The sequence below is a fragment of the Capra hircus genome, chromosome 11 (genome assembly GCF_001704415.2).
Source record: "Capra hircus breed San Clemente chromosome 11, ASM170441v1, whole genome shotgun sequence".
Lineage (NCBI taxonomy): Eukaryota > Metazoa > Chordata > Mammalia > Artiodactyla > Bovidae > Capra > Capra hircus.
Window position 1 is genome coordinate 70,525,911 of NC_030818.1, and position 17,337 is coordinate 70,543,247.

Genomic DNA, 17,337 nt, shown 5'->3' on the forward strand with positions numbered 1-17,337 from the left:
CTTATCATAATACCTTCAGGTTTCACCCATGTTGTTGCAGGATTTCATCTTTTTTATGGCTTAGTATTACTGTGTGTGTGTGTGTGTGTGTGCAGGTGCACACATATGTTACACGTGTGGGCAGCGCGTGTCCTACATCACCTTTATCCATTCACCCAAAATTGGGCACTTAGGGTGTTTCCATATCACGTTCTGTTTTCTTTGGCACAAACTTAGCTATTGAAAAATTCTCTGACGTCAGAAAAAAATACAAGATAATAAAACCTTAGAAAAATAAGCAATTCTTTTATTTCTACTTCAAAATATATTATATACATCTGGAACTCTAAGGGAAAATAGACCAGGAGATTATTCCATCATAAAAAATAAAATAAGATAAAAATAACAGCTGCCCATTCCAGATCCACCTTTAACCCAGAAGAAAGGGCCCTGAGCTGCCAGTTGTCCTGCTGTCGGATGCCTTCCCCCGTCGGTGACCTCGGGGCTGCTTCATGGGGATTCTGTGCCTAAGAGCTCCTGGAGCGTTTTGAGGACTTGCTTTGGCTGGCCGGCAGCCAAGTCCTGCAGCCGGGAGCCCATCTGCTCCTGGAGGCTCCTGCACAGCCGGCAGACGGCCGTGCGGACATTCCCGCTGTGCCCGGGCAGGACGCCGTTCCCCATCATGCTGTTCAGGAAGTACCAGAGGACTGGAAGGACATGGCGCTCCACGGCCTGAGGCTTTCGGGGGTAAACCGAGGCCACCAGCACTGTCAGACAGAAAAGAGGGACAGTTCCTTGAGTCAGGCACTCTCTCCCTCTCTCACCACCTTCTCTTGGAAGGGGACACCAACTCTGTCCTCCAAAAGGAAGGCAACGCAGGGGGCCAACTGCCTGGGTCATTAGACACATGGCCTAGGGCTCACAACTTGCTTCAGGACCCATGGAAATATTTTAAATTCTTTTAAAATCAGAAGGAAAAAAAGTATGAAGATGTCTAACCTGCTTTATATTTGAGTTCATATCAACCAATCACAAAACATAATTTTAAACTTTTGGTTTGTTGGTTTATGGAGGAAGGGGTATGCAAAGGCAGAAGTGCTCGGAGCCTGTGACAGAGTCATTGGCCCCTGAAGCCCAGGGCAAAGGGAAGAGGCAGGCACATCTGGACTGCAATCCTCTCTGCTATTTACTAGCTGTGTGAGCTTGAGAAAGCCACCCAACCTGTCTGAGCCTATCCCCTAACCTGTGAAGTGAGGAAAGGAATTCTGAACCAAAGTCTTGAGATTGTTAGATAATAGATGCAGGCGAAGCGCCCATGCGGGTATGCATGTGACGGAGAAGCTAGCCCTAGAAGAGCCTTAATCTGCATTACCACCTAGGAGAACTCACACAGAGAAAACTTGTTCTAGGGAGAAAGATCAGGATTCTCTCAAATGAAGCATTCTGGAAAATAAAACTGCCAGCAGGAGATAAGACCATCATGGCCTCCCTGGCGTCTCAATGCCAAACCTCATGACAAGCCCAGTAGTAACAGGAGGCACAAACATGCTTCGTAAACCATCAAGCTCTGCACGGATCCTCATTCAGAGTCATTCTTTCCAATGATGAACCCTCCAAATCTGGTTACCTCACCTTCTCTAAACCCTGGAAAACTCAGAGACAGGCTAAAACCTGCCAGCAAGCCCTCCATCACACAGAAAATGCCAGGTCTGCCCCCAATGTCAAGGCCATGTCAAGGGGTACCCCACGCTGCTTCAGACAGGTTGCTAGAGCCCCCAGCTTTGGTAGCATCAACCAAAGTGCATTCGTGCTAACAATGCTTGCTTGACAATCAGCACATTCTGTGTGTCATTCTGCCAAATGAGAAGTGCTGGTGAAGGCAAACACTGCTGAAAGAAGCACTTGGTTTATTTATGGCAAAGAAACTGGAAGCTTTCCTGAGCTGAGACACACCCGGGAAACTAGCACTGCCTGAGCCTGAGCCCAGGGCTCAGAGGCTTTTATCGCGACTCCATTTCACTCTCACCTGACAGACAGGACAGTGGTCTGTTTCACAGAGGAGGAAACCAACACTCAGGGGTCAAGGAGATGGCCCAAGACCCCACAGCTAACAAGGGCAGAGGGCAGAAGCCAAGCCTGCCTTGACTCCCAAGCCCACCCTCTTCCCATTCCTTGCTGCCCCAGATCTCTAGGAGTACCACGTTTCAGAGGCTGGTCTAGAGTTTTGTTTTATTTTTTAGAGAGACCCCCAATTTGTCCTTCTTTCATCAACTCAACTTCATCCAAGCCCCCAGGATACTTTGCAGCATGTGCCCTTGTGATTTCAGAGCCAGCCTGGGACAGTGGTGAACCAATGAGAATGGCCTGGCCCGCCTCAGCTCAGCCTGAGGTTTTCCCTGTGCCATCTCCCGTGGAACGTGTACCTTGTCTTTCTGGCCAAACCCTCAGGATTCCTGCACCCCACACAGGGGGCCTCTTGGGGCACGCCCAGTAACACAGTTCAGCTCAGTTGCTCAGTCGTGTCCAACTCTTTGAGACCCCATGACTGCATCATGCCAGGCCTCCCTGTCAATCACCAACTTCTGGAGTTTACTCAAACTCATGTCCATTGAGTCGGTGATACCATCCAACCATCTCATCCTCTGTCATCCCCTTCTCCTCCTGCCTTCAATCTTTCCCAGTATCAGGGTCTTTTCCAATGAGTTAGCTCCTCAAATCAGGTGGCCAAAGTATTGGAGTTTCAGCTTCAACATCAGTCCTTCCAATGAACATTCAGGACTGATTTCCTTTAAGACTGACTGGTTGGATCTCCTTGCAGTCCAAGGGACTCTCAAGAGTCTTCTCCAACACCACAGTTCAAAAGCACCAATTCTTCGGCACTCAGCTTTCTTTATAGTCCAACTCTCACTTCCATACATGACTACTGAAAAAACCATAGCCTTGACTAGATGGACCTTTCTTGGCAAAGTAATGTCTCTGCTTTTGAATATGCTACCTAGGTTGGTCATAACTTTTCTTCCAAGGAGGAAGCATCTTTTTATTTCATGGCTGCAATCTCCATCTGCAGTGATTCTGGAGCCCCCCAAAATAAAGTCTGACACTGTTTCCACTGTTTCTCCATCTATTTGCCATGAAGTGATGGGACCGAATGCCATGATCTTAGTTTTCTGAATATTGAGCTTTTAGCCAACTTTTTCACTCTTCTCTTTCACTTTCATCAAGAGGCTTTTTAGTTCTTCGCTTTCTGCCATAAGAGTGGTGTCATCTGCATATCTGATGTTATTGATATTTCTCCCAGCAATCTTGACTCCAGCTTGTGTTTCATCCGGCCCAGAGTTTCTCATGATGTACTCTGCATATAAGTTAAATAAGCACTGTGACTATATACAGTCTTGATGTATTCCTTTTCTATTTGGAACCAGTCTGTTGTTCCATGTCCAGTTCTAACTGTTGCTTCCTGACCTGCATACAGGTTTCTCAAGAGGCAGCTCAGGTGGTTTGGTATTTCCATCTCTTGAAGACTCTCCCACAGTTTATTGTGACCCACACAGTCAAAGACTTTGGCATAGTCAATAAAGCAGAAATAGATGTTTTCCTGGAACTTTCTTCCTTTATCCATGATGTTGGCAATTTGATCTCTGGTTCCTCTGCCTTTTCTAAAACCAACTTGAACATCTGGAAGTTCACGGTTCACATATTATTGAAGCCTGGCTTGGAGAATTTTGAGCATTACTTTACTAGCGTGTGAGATGAGTGCAATTGTGTGGTAGTTTGAGCATTCTTTGGCACTGCCTTTCTTAAGGATTGGAATGAAAACTGACTTTGGAAAATTCTAAAGTCAAGGAGGTCCTCATTCCTGGGAAGGCAAGACTGCACCCAAGGAGCCAACTCAGCCACATTGACGTCATAACATGGGAACCAAGAAGTGAGAGTTATGTTACCTGTGCTGGAAACAGGATGAGAAGGGAGGGCACAGTTAACCATGAAGCCACCTGGTCAGGTCCAAGGGTGGTGGGGGGTTGGAAGATGGGCGGAGCAAGGGGAGGTGGGAGGAATGCAAGTGGTGGGGGAGGAACAAGGGAGGGGAGGGGCACAGGGAGGGAAAGGGGTAAGGGACGGGGTGGTGGGGGAGCAAGGGGGAAGAGTCAGGGGCAGTCAGATGGAAGGGAAAGAAAACGAATCATCTGATTAACCCACCATACTAGACAGCATATTAAACAGCAGAGACATTACTTTGCCAACAGAGGTCCATATAGTCAAAACTATGGTTTTTCCAGTAGTCATGTATGGATGTGAGAGTTGGACCATAAAGAAGGCTGAGTGCTGAAGAATTGATGCTTTTGAGGTGTCGTGCTGGCGAAGGCTCTTGAGAGTCACTTGGACAGCAAGAAGGTCAAACCAGTCAAGCCTAAAGGCAATCAACCCTGAATATTCATTGGAAGGACTACTGCTAAAGCTGAAGCTCCAATACTTTGGCCCCCTGATGTGAAGAACTGACTCACTGGAGAAGACCCTTATGCTGGGAAAGATTGAAGGCAGAAGGAGAAGGGAGTGACAGAGGACAAGAGGGTCGGATGGCATCACTGACTCAATGAACATGAGCAGACTCCAGGAAATGGTGAAGGACAGGGAAGCTTGGCATGCTGCAGTCCACAGGGTCGCAAAGAGTCAGACCCGACTGAGCTGCTGAACAACAACAAATAACTCAAAGGTTTCCTAAATCACTGAATCTCTCCCGTGAACATAGAGGTGAAAACTATCCCAGGCAGCTGAGCCCAGGCTCCCTGACCCCACCAAGGGGTAAAGGGCTTACCTCCCCCTAATCTTTCACACCTCACCCACTCCTCCCCCCCCGTGACGCCTCTCCCCTGGACTCTCTCTTCTGGCAGTGAGACATCTACACCCTGGCCCCAGAAAGCTCACTTCCACTCTCAGTTCACATTCACCTGCCTGAGGGGAGCTGGGTGTCCCCCCCAGCTGACAGTCCCAGCATCATGAGGAAAATGCCATTAAAGTCGAGCTTAAAAGGCAGCTGAAGTAATTAGCAGAAGATTTACTCCCGTGTTAAGCTGTGCTATTATTAGTCCATGCCTTGTGACAATTGAAATTTTCTTCCCTTTTCCTGGCTGACACAGAGTTAATAGAAGAGCTATGTAGAAACTCTTGTTTTTGAGGGGAAATCGATGGATAATATTCACAGTAAATGGATACCCACTCATCTCTGGGGCCCACAAAGTACCTATACAATCAGAGAATGCTGATTTTGAGTAACAGGAAAGGGTTCATTGTCTGATACCCAAGGTGCTACATGACCCCATTCTCACTTCAGGGCACCCCAACCTGGCCCTGGAGCTGCATTGTATCCCCCAGCCTGATCTCACTCAGGCCATCTGTTTGGAGCAGGCCTGGCACCTGTACCGGAAGTAAGGGGCAACTCCAGGGGCCCTGGGAGGATTGAACCAGGTTGCAGAGGTAAGACCTGGAGCAAGAGATGAGGGTGGGCAGAGGAGTGGGAATGATGCCCTCAGGCTGGCAACATACACGGAGCACCCTGGAATTATTTTTTAGGAGCAGATTATTGGAACTCCCCTGGTGGTCCAGGGACTAAGACTCCATGCTCCCAAGGCAGGGGGCCCAGGTTCAATCTCTGGTCAGGGAACTAGATCCCACATGCCACAACTATAGCCCCCACATGCAGCAACTAAAAACAGAAAAGATCCTGCCTGTCACAGGAAGACTGAAGATCCTTCGTGCTGCAGCTGACCTAGCATAGCCAAATAAACAATACATTTTTTTAAACAAGCAGCTTATCATATTTTTTAAATGGTCTGTAGGATTATTCGATGTTTTTTTTTTTTTTGTCTAAGATAAGTGGGTGGCTCAACTACATGCCAGGAGAGAAGAGAGATGGGCTGGAAGGCTGGGGCTCACCAGACAGACGTTCTGTGACATCAAGCATGGCACGGCCACTCAGGAAGCGCACCCGCCCAGCAAACACTTGTAGAAGGCCAAGGTTGTCTGGAAAAGAAGAGTGTCAACAGTCATGATGCCGTGGCCTGAGCAGAGGCACCAGTTGCTCAGGGCAAGGTACCTGCCGCATCTTCATAGGGAAGAGCCCCTTGGGAAGCTGGATTAATTTTCCAAGGTTACAATGGTGCCTGGAAAAATAGTGAATGTACATGGAGTGTTTGAGGAACAGTGAGTGGCCTATGACAGCTAGACAGGTGCCCACATAGGCCCCATTTACTCCCAGAAGATCTGGTTCATATTGTCTATATTTCTTCAAAACTGCTATGAGCTTTAGAGCAAAATAGGTAGGTAGATAGATAGATATAGATGACTGATGATAGATGCATGATTGGTAAATGAGAGAGAGAGCAACATAGCTAAATAATTGAGAGGGAGGTAGACAGATCAGTATTATAGATGATAGATATAGATAATAGATGACAGACAAAACATATGATAGATATAGATGATATTAATAGATAACAGATAGATGAATGATATAGAGAGAAAGATGGATGAACGGATACAAATGTGGATATATAGATATAGTTTTAGGGGAAACTGAGGCATTGAGCCATAATCATAACTAGGATCAGAATTCAGAAATCATGTATCTCCTCAAAGCCTGAACTTGGGCTCTAACCAATAGAACATACCCACAGCTGGCTGGTCAGTTATTTCCACACTGAACATTTACTGATATCCACTACATAACAGGCATGGAGCTAAGAACTAAATGAAACCTGGTCCTCCTTCTGCTCCTCTTTTCCTTCAAGAGACTCCCTTGACAAATAGATGGACACTCGATCATGAACTCTTACAGAGAGCAGGAGGCTCCATGCTCATGTAAGCAAGAGCCTGGGGGTTCTGGAGCTGCTGTGACCAACATGTCTCCATCTGCCCAGGATCTTCCCCATTTTAGCACTGATAGCCCTGCATCCCTGGGAAACCGTGATGGTTGGTCACCCTATCCGGAGCAGAAGCCCTGGCTGGTTCTGGTAGGATGAGAGGAGGGAATGTGCCGGTTGGGGATGGTGGTGGGTTGGTGGGGGGCACAGATGATCTCTTGGTAGCTTATTTATAACCTTTCTGTGCCCCTATACTCAGCACTCCAGTCTTACCCATGGATGAAGCCTGGGGGTTGGAGCTCTTCTCACTTTTAAAGAAGTGTTTATTAGAGATGGACCACTAATGATAAAGCCCCAGCAAATGGGCTGGGGGATGTTCTGGGGATAAAGAGACTCGCTGACCTTCTTTGATTGTACTTCTAAAGTCAACTCCAGCCAGATCCCACAGCTACTGATTTCAGAAGCTGCTCCCTCTTCCCCATTCTAGCTGACACCTCCTGGTTTCCCAGACTATTACATTTGAAGCCCTGTATCCTTCACCAAAGATCTGCAAGATGAAGCAAGTGGCCCTTTACCTGAGAAAGGGGTGCTAACCCAGACAATACACAAGGCAGTAAAAGGAGCTCCTTTTACTCCTGGATTGCCCCTTCAAGATCTGAGGAGGTGCCCAGCACACATAGCTCCCAATATCTGCAATCACTGCAGACAGAGCAGAATTCCATGGGAGGCAAGCAAGGGCCAAAGTGCATTCTTCAGGGATGTGACTCTGGGAGGAGAGGTGCACCCAGCAAGGGTGTCCTGTTTCAGGAGCTGACCATCTCAAGGCCAGACTTCTCTGCAGGAGACAGAGATTAGCAACCTGCCTAAGGAAGTTTTTCCAGGCATATTCCACCTTCTCTGAGTTCATGCCTTGGCACCGAGCCTCAGCATCCCCAGAGATGGGCAACCAAAACTTTGTTTTTCCCTTCAGGCAGCCACTCTAGCTGAGAGCTAACTTATGCTTCCCTTGCTTCCCTGCTGAGACCTGTAAGAAACACAGAGGGGAAAATATACACATGTACATCCTGTGCATCTCTGCAACTTGCAAAAGTTCCAGAGTCTAGAATAATTTGTTCGGGGAGATAAGAGATGCCAGGTTCTAGAATATTTCAGTTAGCAAGAAGTGGTCTCAGGGTATCCTGGTAAAGCTATAAATGTGTAAGAATAGATTTTTATCAAGATCACCTGCATTATCATTTTCAGGTGCTTCTGGTTGTCACCCCACCCATGGCTAATGATAGCCATGAGCTCACCTCTGTGAACAAGGACTTCTTGCCCTTGCTCTCCCCCATCAACACTCAGTCCAGAACATTCTCTGGGTGCCGCTAGACCTCCCCACCCCTGGCCACTGATATGACCTCCCAGAGCCCAAGAGAAGTGGAGATCTTGGGGAATACTTGAAAATGCACAGCCAGTGGACATCTGTGCCAGTCCATGCTCCCATGGTGCCAGACACACAACAGATGCCCAATAAATGCTTATAGACAGCAAGGCAATGCTAAAGCAGACACACTAAGTTGGCCTAAATTGGTCTGTGCACCCCAGATACCACCCCAAGTAGTTGCCTTTCTGCCCCTGACTACTTCCAAAGTGACAGCTCACTGTTTGTGTCACTCCTAGGTTTACTGGGAGCCAGTAAAGGACAGTGGCTAAGGGGGTAGACTGGGTCCAGATCGCCTAGATCTGAACCCTGGCCCTTCCATGTTTCACTGTGAGATGTTGGACAAGTCACCCTCTCTAAACTTCAGTTTACCCATCTATAAAATGGGGATAATATTAGTACTTTCCACATAGAGCTGCTTAAGATACTGCCTTGAGAAGACAGTTACTATGCAAATCTAAGTTATTGTTGCTACTATGGTTACCCTAAAATATTCTGAAAGCCCAGCAACCTTCATGAAACTCAGCAACCTTAAATGAAACCTCTTCAATTAAGAGGCTGGAATCTAACTTTCAAAAGCTTAAAAATCCATGCTCAGTTAGCCTAACCCAGAGTTTTCATAGGCTCCTTTTACATACCACAAGAAGCCACACTGGCCTTGGTGCTGCCCACACAAAAGGGCAAGAAAAGCCTTCAGTATGGAGAAATTAGCTATGGGCTGGCGAGCCAGTCATCTTGGCCTCCCTGAGCCTACAATGAGCCTCCCCTCTCTACAATGGGCTGAGGTCTAGCAGGCCTCACACCTGTCCAATTCAATGTGATTCCAAGGCTACCAGGCCATGTCTTCCCCAGGCTACTGGGAAGCCAGAGAAGAGCTTTTAAGAAAGCATAAAAAAATCAACACACAGAAATCCCTTGCATTCCTATACACTAATAATGAAAAAATAGAAAGAGAAATTAAGGAAACAATTCCATTCACCATTGCAATGAAAAGAATAAAATACTTAGGAATATATCTACCTAAAGAAACTAAAGACCTATATATAGAAAACCATAAACACTGGTGAAAGAAATCAAAGAGGACACTAATAGATGGAGAAATATACCGTGTTCATGGATTGGAAGAATCAATATAGTGAAAATGACTATAATACTCAAAGCAATCTATAGATTCAATGCAATCCCTATCAAGCTACCAATGATATTTTTCACAGAGCTAGAACAAATCATTTCGCAATTTGTATAGAAATACAAAAAAAAACTCAAATAGCCAAAGGAATCTTGAGAAAGAAGAATGGAACTGAAGGAATCAAACTGCCTGACTTCAGGCTCTACTACAAAGCCACAGTCATCAAGACAGTATGGTACTGGCACAAAGACAGAAATATAGATCAATGGAACAAAATAGAAAGCCCAGAGATAAACCCATGGACCTTATCTTTGACAAAGGAGGCAAGAATATACAATGGAATAAAGACAATCTCTTTAACAAGTGGTGCTGGGAAAACTGGTCAACCACTTGTAAAAGAAAGAAACTAGAACACTTTCTAACACTATACACAAAAATAAACTCAAAATGGATTAAAGATCTAAACATAAGACCAGAAACTATAAAACTCCTGGAGGAGAACATAGGCAAAACACTCTCCAACATAAATCACAGCAGGATCCTCTATGACCCACCTCCCAGAATATTGGAAATAAAAGCAAAAATAAACAAATGGGACCTAATTAAACTTAAAAGCTTCTGCACAACAAAGGAAACTATAAGCAAGGTGAAAAGACATTCTTCAGAATAGGAGAAAATAATAGCAAATGAGGCAATGGACAAAGAATTAATCTCAAAAATATACAAGCAACTTATGCAGCTCAATTCCAGAAAAATAAATGACCCAATCAAAAAATGGGCCAAAGAACTAAACAGACATTTCTCCAAAGAAGACATACAGATGGCTAACAAACACATGAAAAGATGCTCAACATCACTCATTATCAGAGAAATGCAAATCAAAACCACAATGAGGTACCGTTTCACGCCAGTCAGAATGGCTGCAATCCAAAAGTCTACAAGCAATAAATGCTGGAGAGGGTGTGGAGAAAAGGGAACCCTCTTACACTGTCGGTGGGAATGCAAACTAGTACAGCCACTATGGAAAACAGTGTGGAGATTCCTTAAGAAACTGGAAATAGAACTGCCTTATGACCCAACAATCCCACTGCTGGGCATACACACAGAGGAAACCAGAATTGAAAGAGACACGTGTACCCCAATGTTCATCACATCACTGTTTATAATAGCCAGGACATGGAAGCAACCTAGATATCCATCAGCAGATGAATGGATAAGAAAGCAGTGGTACATATACACAATGGAGTATTACTCAGCCATTAAAAAAGAATACATTTGAATCAGTTCTAATGAGGTGGATGAAACTGGAGCTGATTATACAGAGTGAAGTAAGCCAGAAGGAAAAACACCAATACAGTATACTAACACATATATATGGAATTTAGAAAGATGGTAACGATAACCCTGTATGCGAGACAGCAGAAGAGACACAGATATATAGAACAGTCTTTTGGACTCTGCGGGAAAGGGAGAGGGTGGGATGATTTGGGAGAATGGCACTGAAACATGTATAGTATCATATATGAAATGAATCACCAGTCCAGGCTCAAAGCATGATACTGGATGCTTGGGGCTGGTGCACTGGGACAAACCAGAGGGATGGTATGGGGAGGGAGGAGGGAGGGGGGTTCAGGATGGGGAACACGTGTATAGCTGTGGTGGATTCATGTTGATGTATGGCAAAACCAACACAATATTGTAAAGTAATTAACCTCCAATTAAAAAAAAGAAAGCATAAAAAAACAAAACATGGTATCATAAACAGTGGCAGCAAAGACACTGGAGTCAAACTGGGCTCGCAACAATAAGCACAAGACTCAGTAAGTTATGACTCCCCAGGTGGCTCAGTGGTAAAGGATCTGTCTGCCAAACAGGAGATGCAGGTTCAGTCCCTGGGTTGAGAAGATCCCCTGGAGAAGGAAGCAATAACCCTCTCCAGCATTCTTGCCTGGAGAATTCCATGGACAGAGGAGCTTGGGGGGCTGCAGTCCATGGACTTGCAGAGTCAGACACAATTTAGTGACTAAATCACCACCACCACCTGTAAGTTATATCACACAACTGAATTCTCTGTGGCCACCAAATCTAGGTCTGTTCGTTGCAGGAAAACCGGGAATGAGCCACCAAAACAGAAAAATACAAGTTATGACATAGCACATGATGGAGCTGTTGAAAGTGACTCAAGTGCATAATTATGTGTAAATACTTATGCTCTGCTTTTTAAAAACAGGACGCAAATTTCAATGTGTAATATTATCATGACACCGTACACAAATATACACAGAAAAAAATACCTAACATGAAAAATGACTCTCAGCAATGGTTTTTTAAGGAGTCCAGACTGTAAGTTTTTTTCCTTCCAAATGCTTCCATTTCTCTTTTGCTCAGTAATTAATAAGTATGACTTTTATAGAGATGGAAAGTAAACTTTATATTTTTTAAAAAGTTGACTAGAGAGACTACTTAACAGAGTGGCAAATTGAGTGGTGTTAAGTGAAAGGAGAAATGTCAAAATTGTATTTACATTATTATTAATATTATGAAATTTGTATACATGCAGACAAAAAAACTGAAGATAAGAGAGACATTTTTAAGCAGTGGGTATATCAGAGGGACACCCCGGATGAATTTTATGTTTCATTAACAATACAATGTTGGTCAGATAATTTGTATAAAGTAATGAATTTAAAGCCAGAGCAAAAGAGCAAAAGTAGATCTGATGCTGCCCATTTCTGAGCTTATCTACTCCGTGCAGGAATGGCCAGAGGCTGCATTAAATAGTTTCTTTGGCGCTCATTCTGACCAGGAGCCAGGTGAGCTGTCAGCAGCCTAATGTTTTAATTAATGAAGTTTCTTCTGTAGCTATCCCAGTAACAGAGCCTAAAGACAGAGCCAGCCAGTCTTTGCTCAGGAACCGCCTTGATCCCCAAAATAACTCTCCTGAAATCAGAAGGTCTTGGTGCTGAGTAGAGGAGATGACACCCCAGGCTCAGCCCCAGAGACACCCTCAGGCAGGCAGTGACCAGGGGCAGAGGATGGGGGCAAGGCTCCCGACGTGTCTCCTTTTTCACTGTCCACCAAAGCGAACACGGGCAGAAATCCCACCTGCTTGGTCAGCCAGCACACCACTGGCCCACTCACCCCGGGGAAAAGCGAGGGACTGGAAGAGATGTGGCATCTGATGCCCAGACTATATCACCCAATTCTAGAAACAAGAGGTCGCCTAAAAAGACCAGTCTCCCAGTTTGGCTGTGTCAACTGGACTTTATGCCAGAAGAGAGCCTGCCCTGGCTGTGTTTTTGACCCCCTTGAGCCCCACTGAGTGGGAAACAAACAGTAACGTGCTGTGACTTTCCACACAATTGTCTCATAGCATTTCACAGCTTCTCTCCAGCCTGGAGCCCAGAGTCCCTCATGGGGCATGAAGAAGCCAGCTTGGGAGAAAGCTCCTTCTGCTCAAAGGACCCCACGCCACTACCAGGAGGGGTCTCTGGGGGCTAAGGGTCAACTAGCGCTGCCAGGCTCAGCCTGGGTGATTAGGGAAAGAGGATGTTCGCCCCTCCTCTCCTGTCACACCTGCCGCAGTCTCTACATCCACCACCCAGTCCCCCATGACACTGGGAAGTTTTGTTTCTTGCATTCATTATTTCCTCTGCAGGGCAGGTCTAGACCATTCCAGGCAGAAGAGAAAGCTTCTTTTCTTTGGGAAAGCTTGGCACCTGAATCCTACCAATTCTGACCTTCATGGATTGTGAAGTTGGCTCATTACTTCACAGTTAAGAACACTTCCAAAACCAAGCATGGTTGGTTAGGCTGGAAGGGAGTGGCTCAAAGGACCAGGAGCCAAGATCCTAGACCTGACACTTTGGGAGCCACAGGAGCCTTGTGCCAGGGGGTCAGTGGGCTCCATCCATCCCTTTGAAGCCAACTCCATTCCATTCCAGCCTAGCACCGACCTAAAGATTAGAGAGGAGGACGGGGCTGCCTCCCCTCCCTCCATTCTCCTTGCACCAAATCCTCCGGCTGATGGACAGAGGAAGCACTGTCAGCCACCCCCAAGGGGACCCTGTTCCAGAAGGAATAGAGAACTGACATCTTCCTGGATGCTGCAACCTGCTTCAGGGTGGGTCAGATCATGAAAGCAGGCCATCCCTAGGCTCCCTTTTCTGGGTGTCCAGCCCAGGTAGGTATAGCAGGGCCCAAAGTAGAGGAGACATGAGCCTTGTGACTGTGTGAGACATCAGATTCTGTAGCTCAAAGTTCAGGTGCTCCAGTGTGCTCATGGAGGCCAGCTCAATGGCAAAAAGGAGGAAAGTAAAATCCCTGGACGGGGAAGAGTTAAAAGCTCCTCTCCCCAGACAAGGGTGCTCAGCCTCTTCAAATAGCTAAAGCCTATTTTGCTTGGTGCTGGTTTTCCTAATAAATCTAGGGCCCACGGTGATTTACCAATAGCCTTGGTTATTGGCAACAGCAATCTCACTTATCCAGAGCAGTGCAGAGAACAAGCTGTAATTTAGAGCTGGATTTATTTTGTTTGTTCTACAGCAACAAACTCAGCAAATCATAAATTCCCTCTGAGATGAAGAGAGGAAATTGACAATATTTATGATCTCGAGAGGCGGAGAAGGGCCTGACCAGGCCTTTAATTTGTAACTGAAACTTCTCCTGGAGGCTCCAGCCAAGGACAGCTGGCGTCCCAGCCCCAGGGAGCTGAGCTCAGGCCAGGGTGCGGGATGGGAAGGACGGGTGGGTGTGCCAGGCGGGTGTTTCCAGCCGCACCGTGGGGGTGGATGCTCTTGTGCATTCCAGAGGAAGGACATGGCTCTGTGCTCATTGGAACATATGGCAACAGAGCCAACAGTGGTTCTCAGATCAAACATTTCCTCACATCAAGGCAAGACTAGTTTGTGAAAGACTACTGGTCTGGACATGAGTCTGTCGTTTACTACGTTCTCACATACCTGAGGTTTTGAACTTGCACTTCGGTCTGTGTACTAGGTACATCAGATATGACCATCTAATCATCTAGCAAAGGAATGGATAACAGAAGGTCATATACACACTGCTGTATTCAAAATGGATATCCAACGACAAAGTGGATAACCACAGGGAACTCTACTCAATGTTATGTGCCAGTGTGGATGGAAAGGAGGTTTGAGGGAGAATGGATACATGTGTATGTATGGCTGAATCCTTTCACTGCTCACCTGAAACTACCACAACCTTGCTAATCAGCTGTGCATGCTGTCATTTCAGTCATGTCAGACTCTGTAGCCCGCCAGGCTCCTCTGTCCATGGATTCTCCAGGCAAGAATACTGGAGTGGGTTGCCATGCCCTCCTTCAGGGGATCTTCCCAACCCAGGGATCGAACCCATGTCTCATGTCTCTTGCACTGGCAGGCAGGTTCTTTACCACTAGCATCACCTGGGAAGCCTGGTTAATTTGCTTTACTCCAAAAAAAAAAAAAAATTAACAGTATAATGTTTGGGGAAAAAAAGAAATAGATGCACCAAAATTTCCACCTAACGTTCCAGAACAAAGATGTGATCCTGCAAAGCTCATAAGGGACAAAGGAGCTGCCGTCTTTCCTCATGTCTCTCCCTCGGCCTCTGCCTTTTTGTTCTTTTCATTCTTCCCCAACCCCTCACTCCACTGTCACTCTCCACTCCTCACCCCAAATCACTGCAAAGGCAATTCTCATTCATTCCATGCTCAAAAAGTCAAAGGAATCCCAACACGACTTCTATATCAGACAGTCAAGGTGATCACCTTTGTCCTCTCCAGCAGGCTTGCCCTCCTGTCTCACCAGCATCCTGCCTGGTTTCCATACAGACCACATCCCCTACTACTATCTCTACAACTAAAAAAAAGTTGACAACTCTTCTAACTCCTTCTCAGTGATCCTGATCTGTTTTTCCATCAGTGCCCCAATGGCTCACGTACTTGGCACTATGTGACCCAGGGTGAGTTATTTCCATCATGTGTACCATGAGAAGGCAAGACTAGGTTGTCTCCACTTCTACCAGATTGACATGACATGAAAAAGCCTACCAATCAAGAACCTGGGAGGCCCTGGGCTCCCCACGATGCCCTATGCAGCCTCAGGAAATATTGGGTTGGCCATAAAGGTAATTTGGGGTTTTCCATAAGACGTTACAGAAAATCCCAAATGAACTTTTCAGCCAGTTCAGTGTTTGGCCTGAGAGCCAATCAATGCCTTTCACTGCTCTGCTGATTCCAGAGGAGGGAAGGTGGAAATGTCCATCCTAAGCTTAACAGAGGGGCCAGGGAGGGAGCCAGCCACCTACCAGAGCCCAGCAGGGGCTCAGAGTAGGCTCACCTAGACTCTCAACCATTGCATCCAGCGCCGCCGCCGCAGCCGTGTAAATGCCTGTGTTCTTGGAGTTGAGGTTGTCTGCTACAGCGATAATGATGGAAAGCAGCATGGGCTGTAAGCTTTCTCTCAGGAGGGGGATCATCTTGGTGAGGGACTCCAGCGCCCACTGATTCACCTTCTTGTTGGAATCCTGAAGCCTTGGGGTGAAAGCATCAAAGACCTATCGAGGGAACAGAAACCAAGAGCCCATGGGAACCCAGGCTGGGCAGGAGTCCTACAGCCCAGCCAGCTGCCCTTGGCAGGGGTTCCTCCTTCCTGATGGGGACCACCCAGCCTATGTCAGAGCATTCCCAGTGATGAAGAGCTCACCTCTCAAAGGGGGAGGTGACAAGAGGGGAAGGACTGTATACTGAATACTCGTTGGGAGCAAAAGGCATAGAGCATCTTGTTAGGTACTCTCAACTCGCTCATAGAGTAATCTTAATGACCCATGAAGCACAGGTTCTCATCCTCAGTTTACCATTAAAATACAAAACAGAAACTGAGGCTGAGAGAGGTTAAATGATTTGCCCAGATCACACAGCTAGTAAGAAACTTCAAGCTTGTGTCTTAAATACTCTGCTAGGTGACTTGAGTGTCAGCAGCCTCACTCCTAGAAGAAGCAGGCATCTGCCCTCATTTCTAGACTATGAAACCTGTGCTTTCTCTGAACCCAGCCATCCAGCCATCCTGGCCCAGTTGCCTGGTCAAGCACATGTTCTACCCCCAAACCTCATGTGCATAGCAGGGTTGGGGGCAGCCCTTAGCCATGGCAACCTCCATCTCCACCCTCCTCCATATATATCTGCTAGGAGGATGAAAAATGCCCAGGATGACTCTGAGTGGTCCCAAGGTACCCAACAGGAAGCAATGCCCTTGTCATCTTGGCCACTTCCAGATAATCTTATGTCATTACCATGGAAACTGGAAAGCAAGTATTTGTCAGGCTCCCTTTACCCTGGAGGGTCTGGCACAATGTCCAACCCTCTCCTGAGTTTTCCAGATTGAAGTTGCACCCACTCGGGGGAGAAACAGGACAGGTGTGGGGTGGCACTCACCTGGACCAGGTTGGCAGTGATGAGCGCTGGCTTGGCCCTGCAGTGCTCAACGAGCAGCCCCACACCTTCCATCCGAGATTGGTACTCTTTGGCCTCCAGCAGCCGCGTCAGCTCCCGTAGCTGTTCCACCATCTCCAAGCCACCCCGCATAGAGGAGCGCAGCCCCACCAGCCGGGGGCCATTGGAGCTGAGCCTGCATGGAACAAGCGTCTGACCTGGGCAGCCCCAGGGAATGAACATACATCTTGTCCCATGCACAGCCCCCAAAGTCAGATAGGGCTGAAACCAGAGTTTGACCTGCAGCTTAGTCCACTCGAGCCTCCCCTCCACCCACTGCTTGGGGTCACAGGCCTCGGAAACTCTCGAAGTGCCTTTTCCTCAAGAGGGTGCCAATTGGGTGCCTAGGGTTCTGTCCCCTTATCAGTGGGCAGGGCTCTTTCTTCTTGCTTTTTTATTTTTCCTTCCTCTTTTCAGAAGGTAAGTTAGGAATGGGGTGAGGGAGCTTGGAGTGAGGGTG

At 46.8% G+C, this 17,337-nt stretch overlaps 1 protein-coding gene across 3 annotated transcripts in view; it reads right to left on the reverse strand.

The window, feature by feature from the left end:
* Nucleotides 266–17,337, reverse strand: part of FAM179A (family with sequence similarity 179 member A) — a 45,307-nt gene continuing 28,235 nt past the window's right edge. For all 3 annotated transcript variants that reach the window (XM_018054773.1, XM_018054772.1, XM_018054771.1), the window contains 4 exons: nt 16,821–17,013; nt 15,727–15,943; nt 5,911–5,997; nt 266–746 (listed from right to left, as the gene is read on the reverse strand). In XM_018054773.1, the coding sequence (XP_017910262.1) occupies nt 490–746; nt 5,911–5,997; nt 15,727–15,943; nt 16,821–17,013 (754 nt within the window). In that variant the 3' untranslated portion in view covers nt 266–489. The remainder of the gene's footprint in view (nt 747–5,910; nt 5,998–15,726; nt 15,944–16,820; nt 17,014–17,337) is intronic.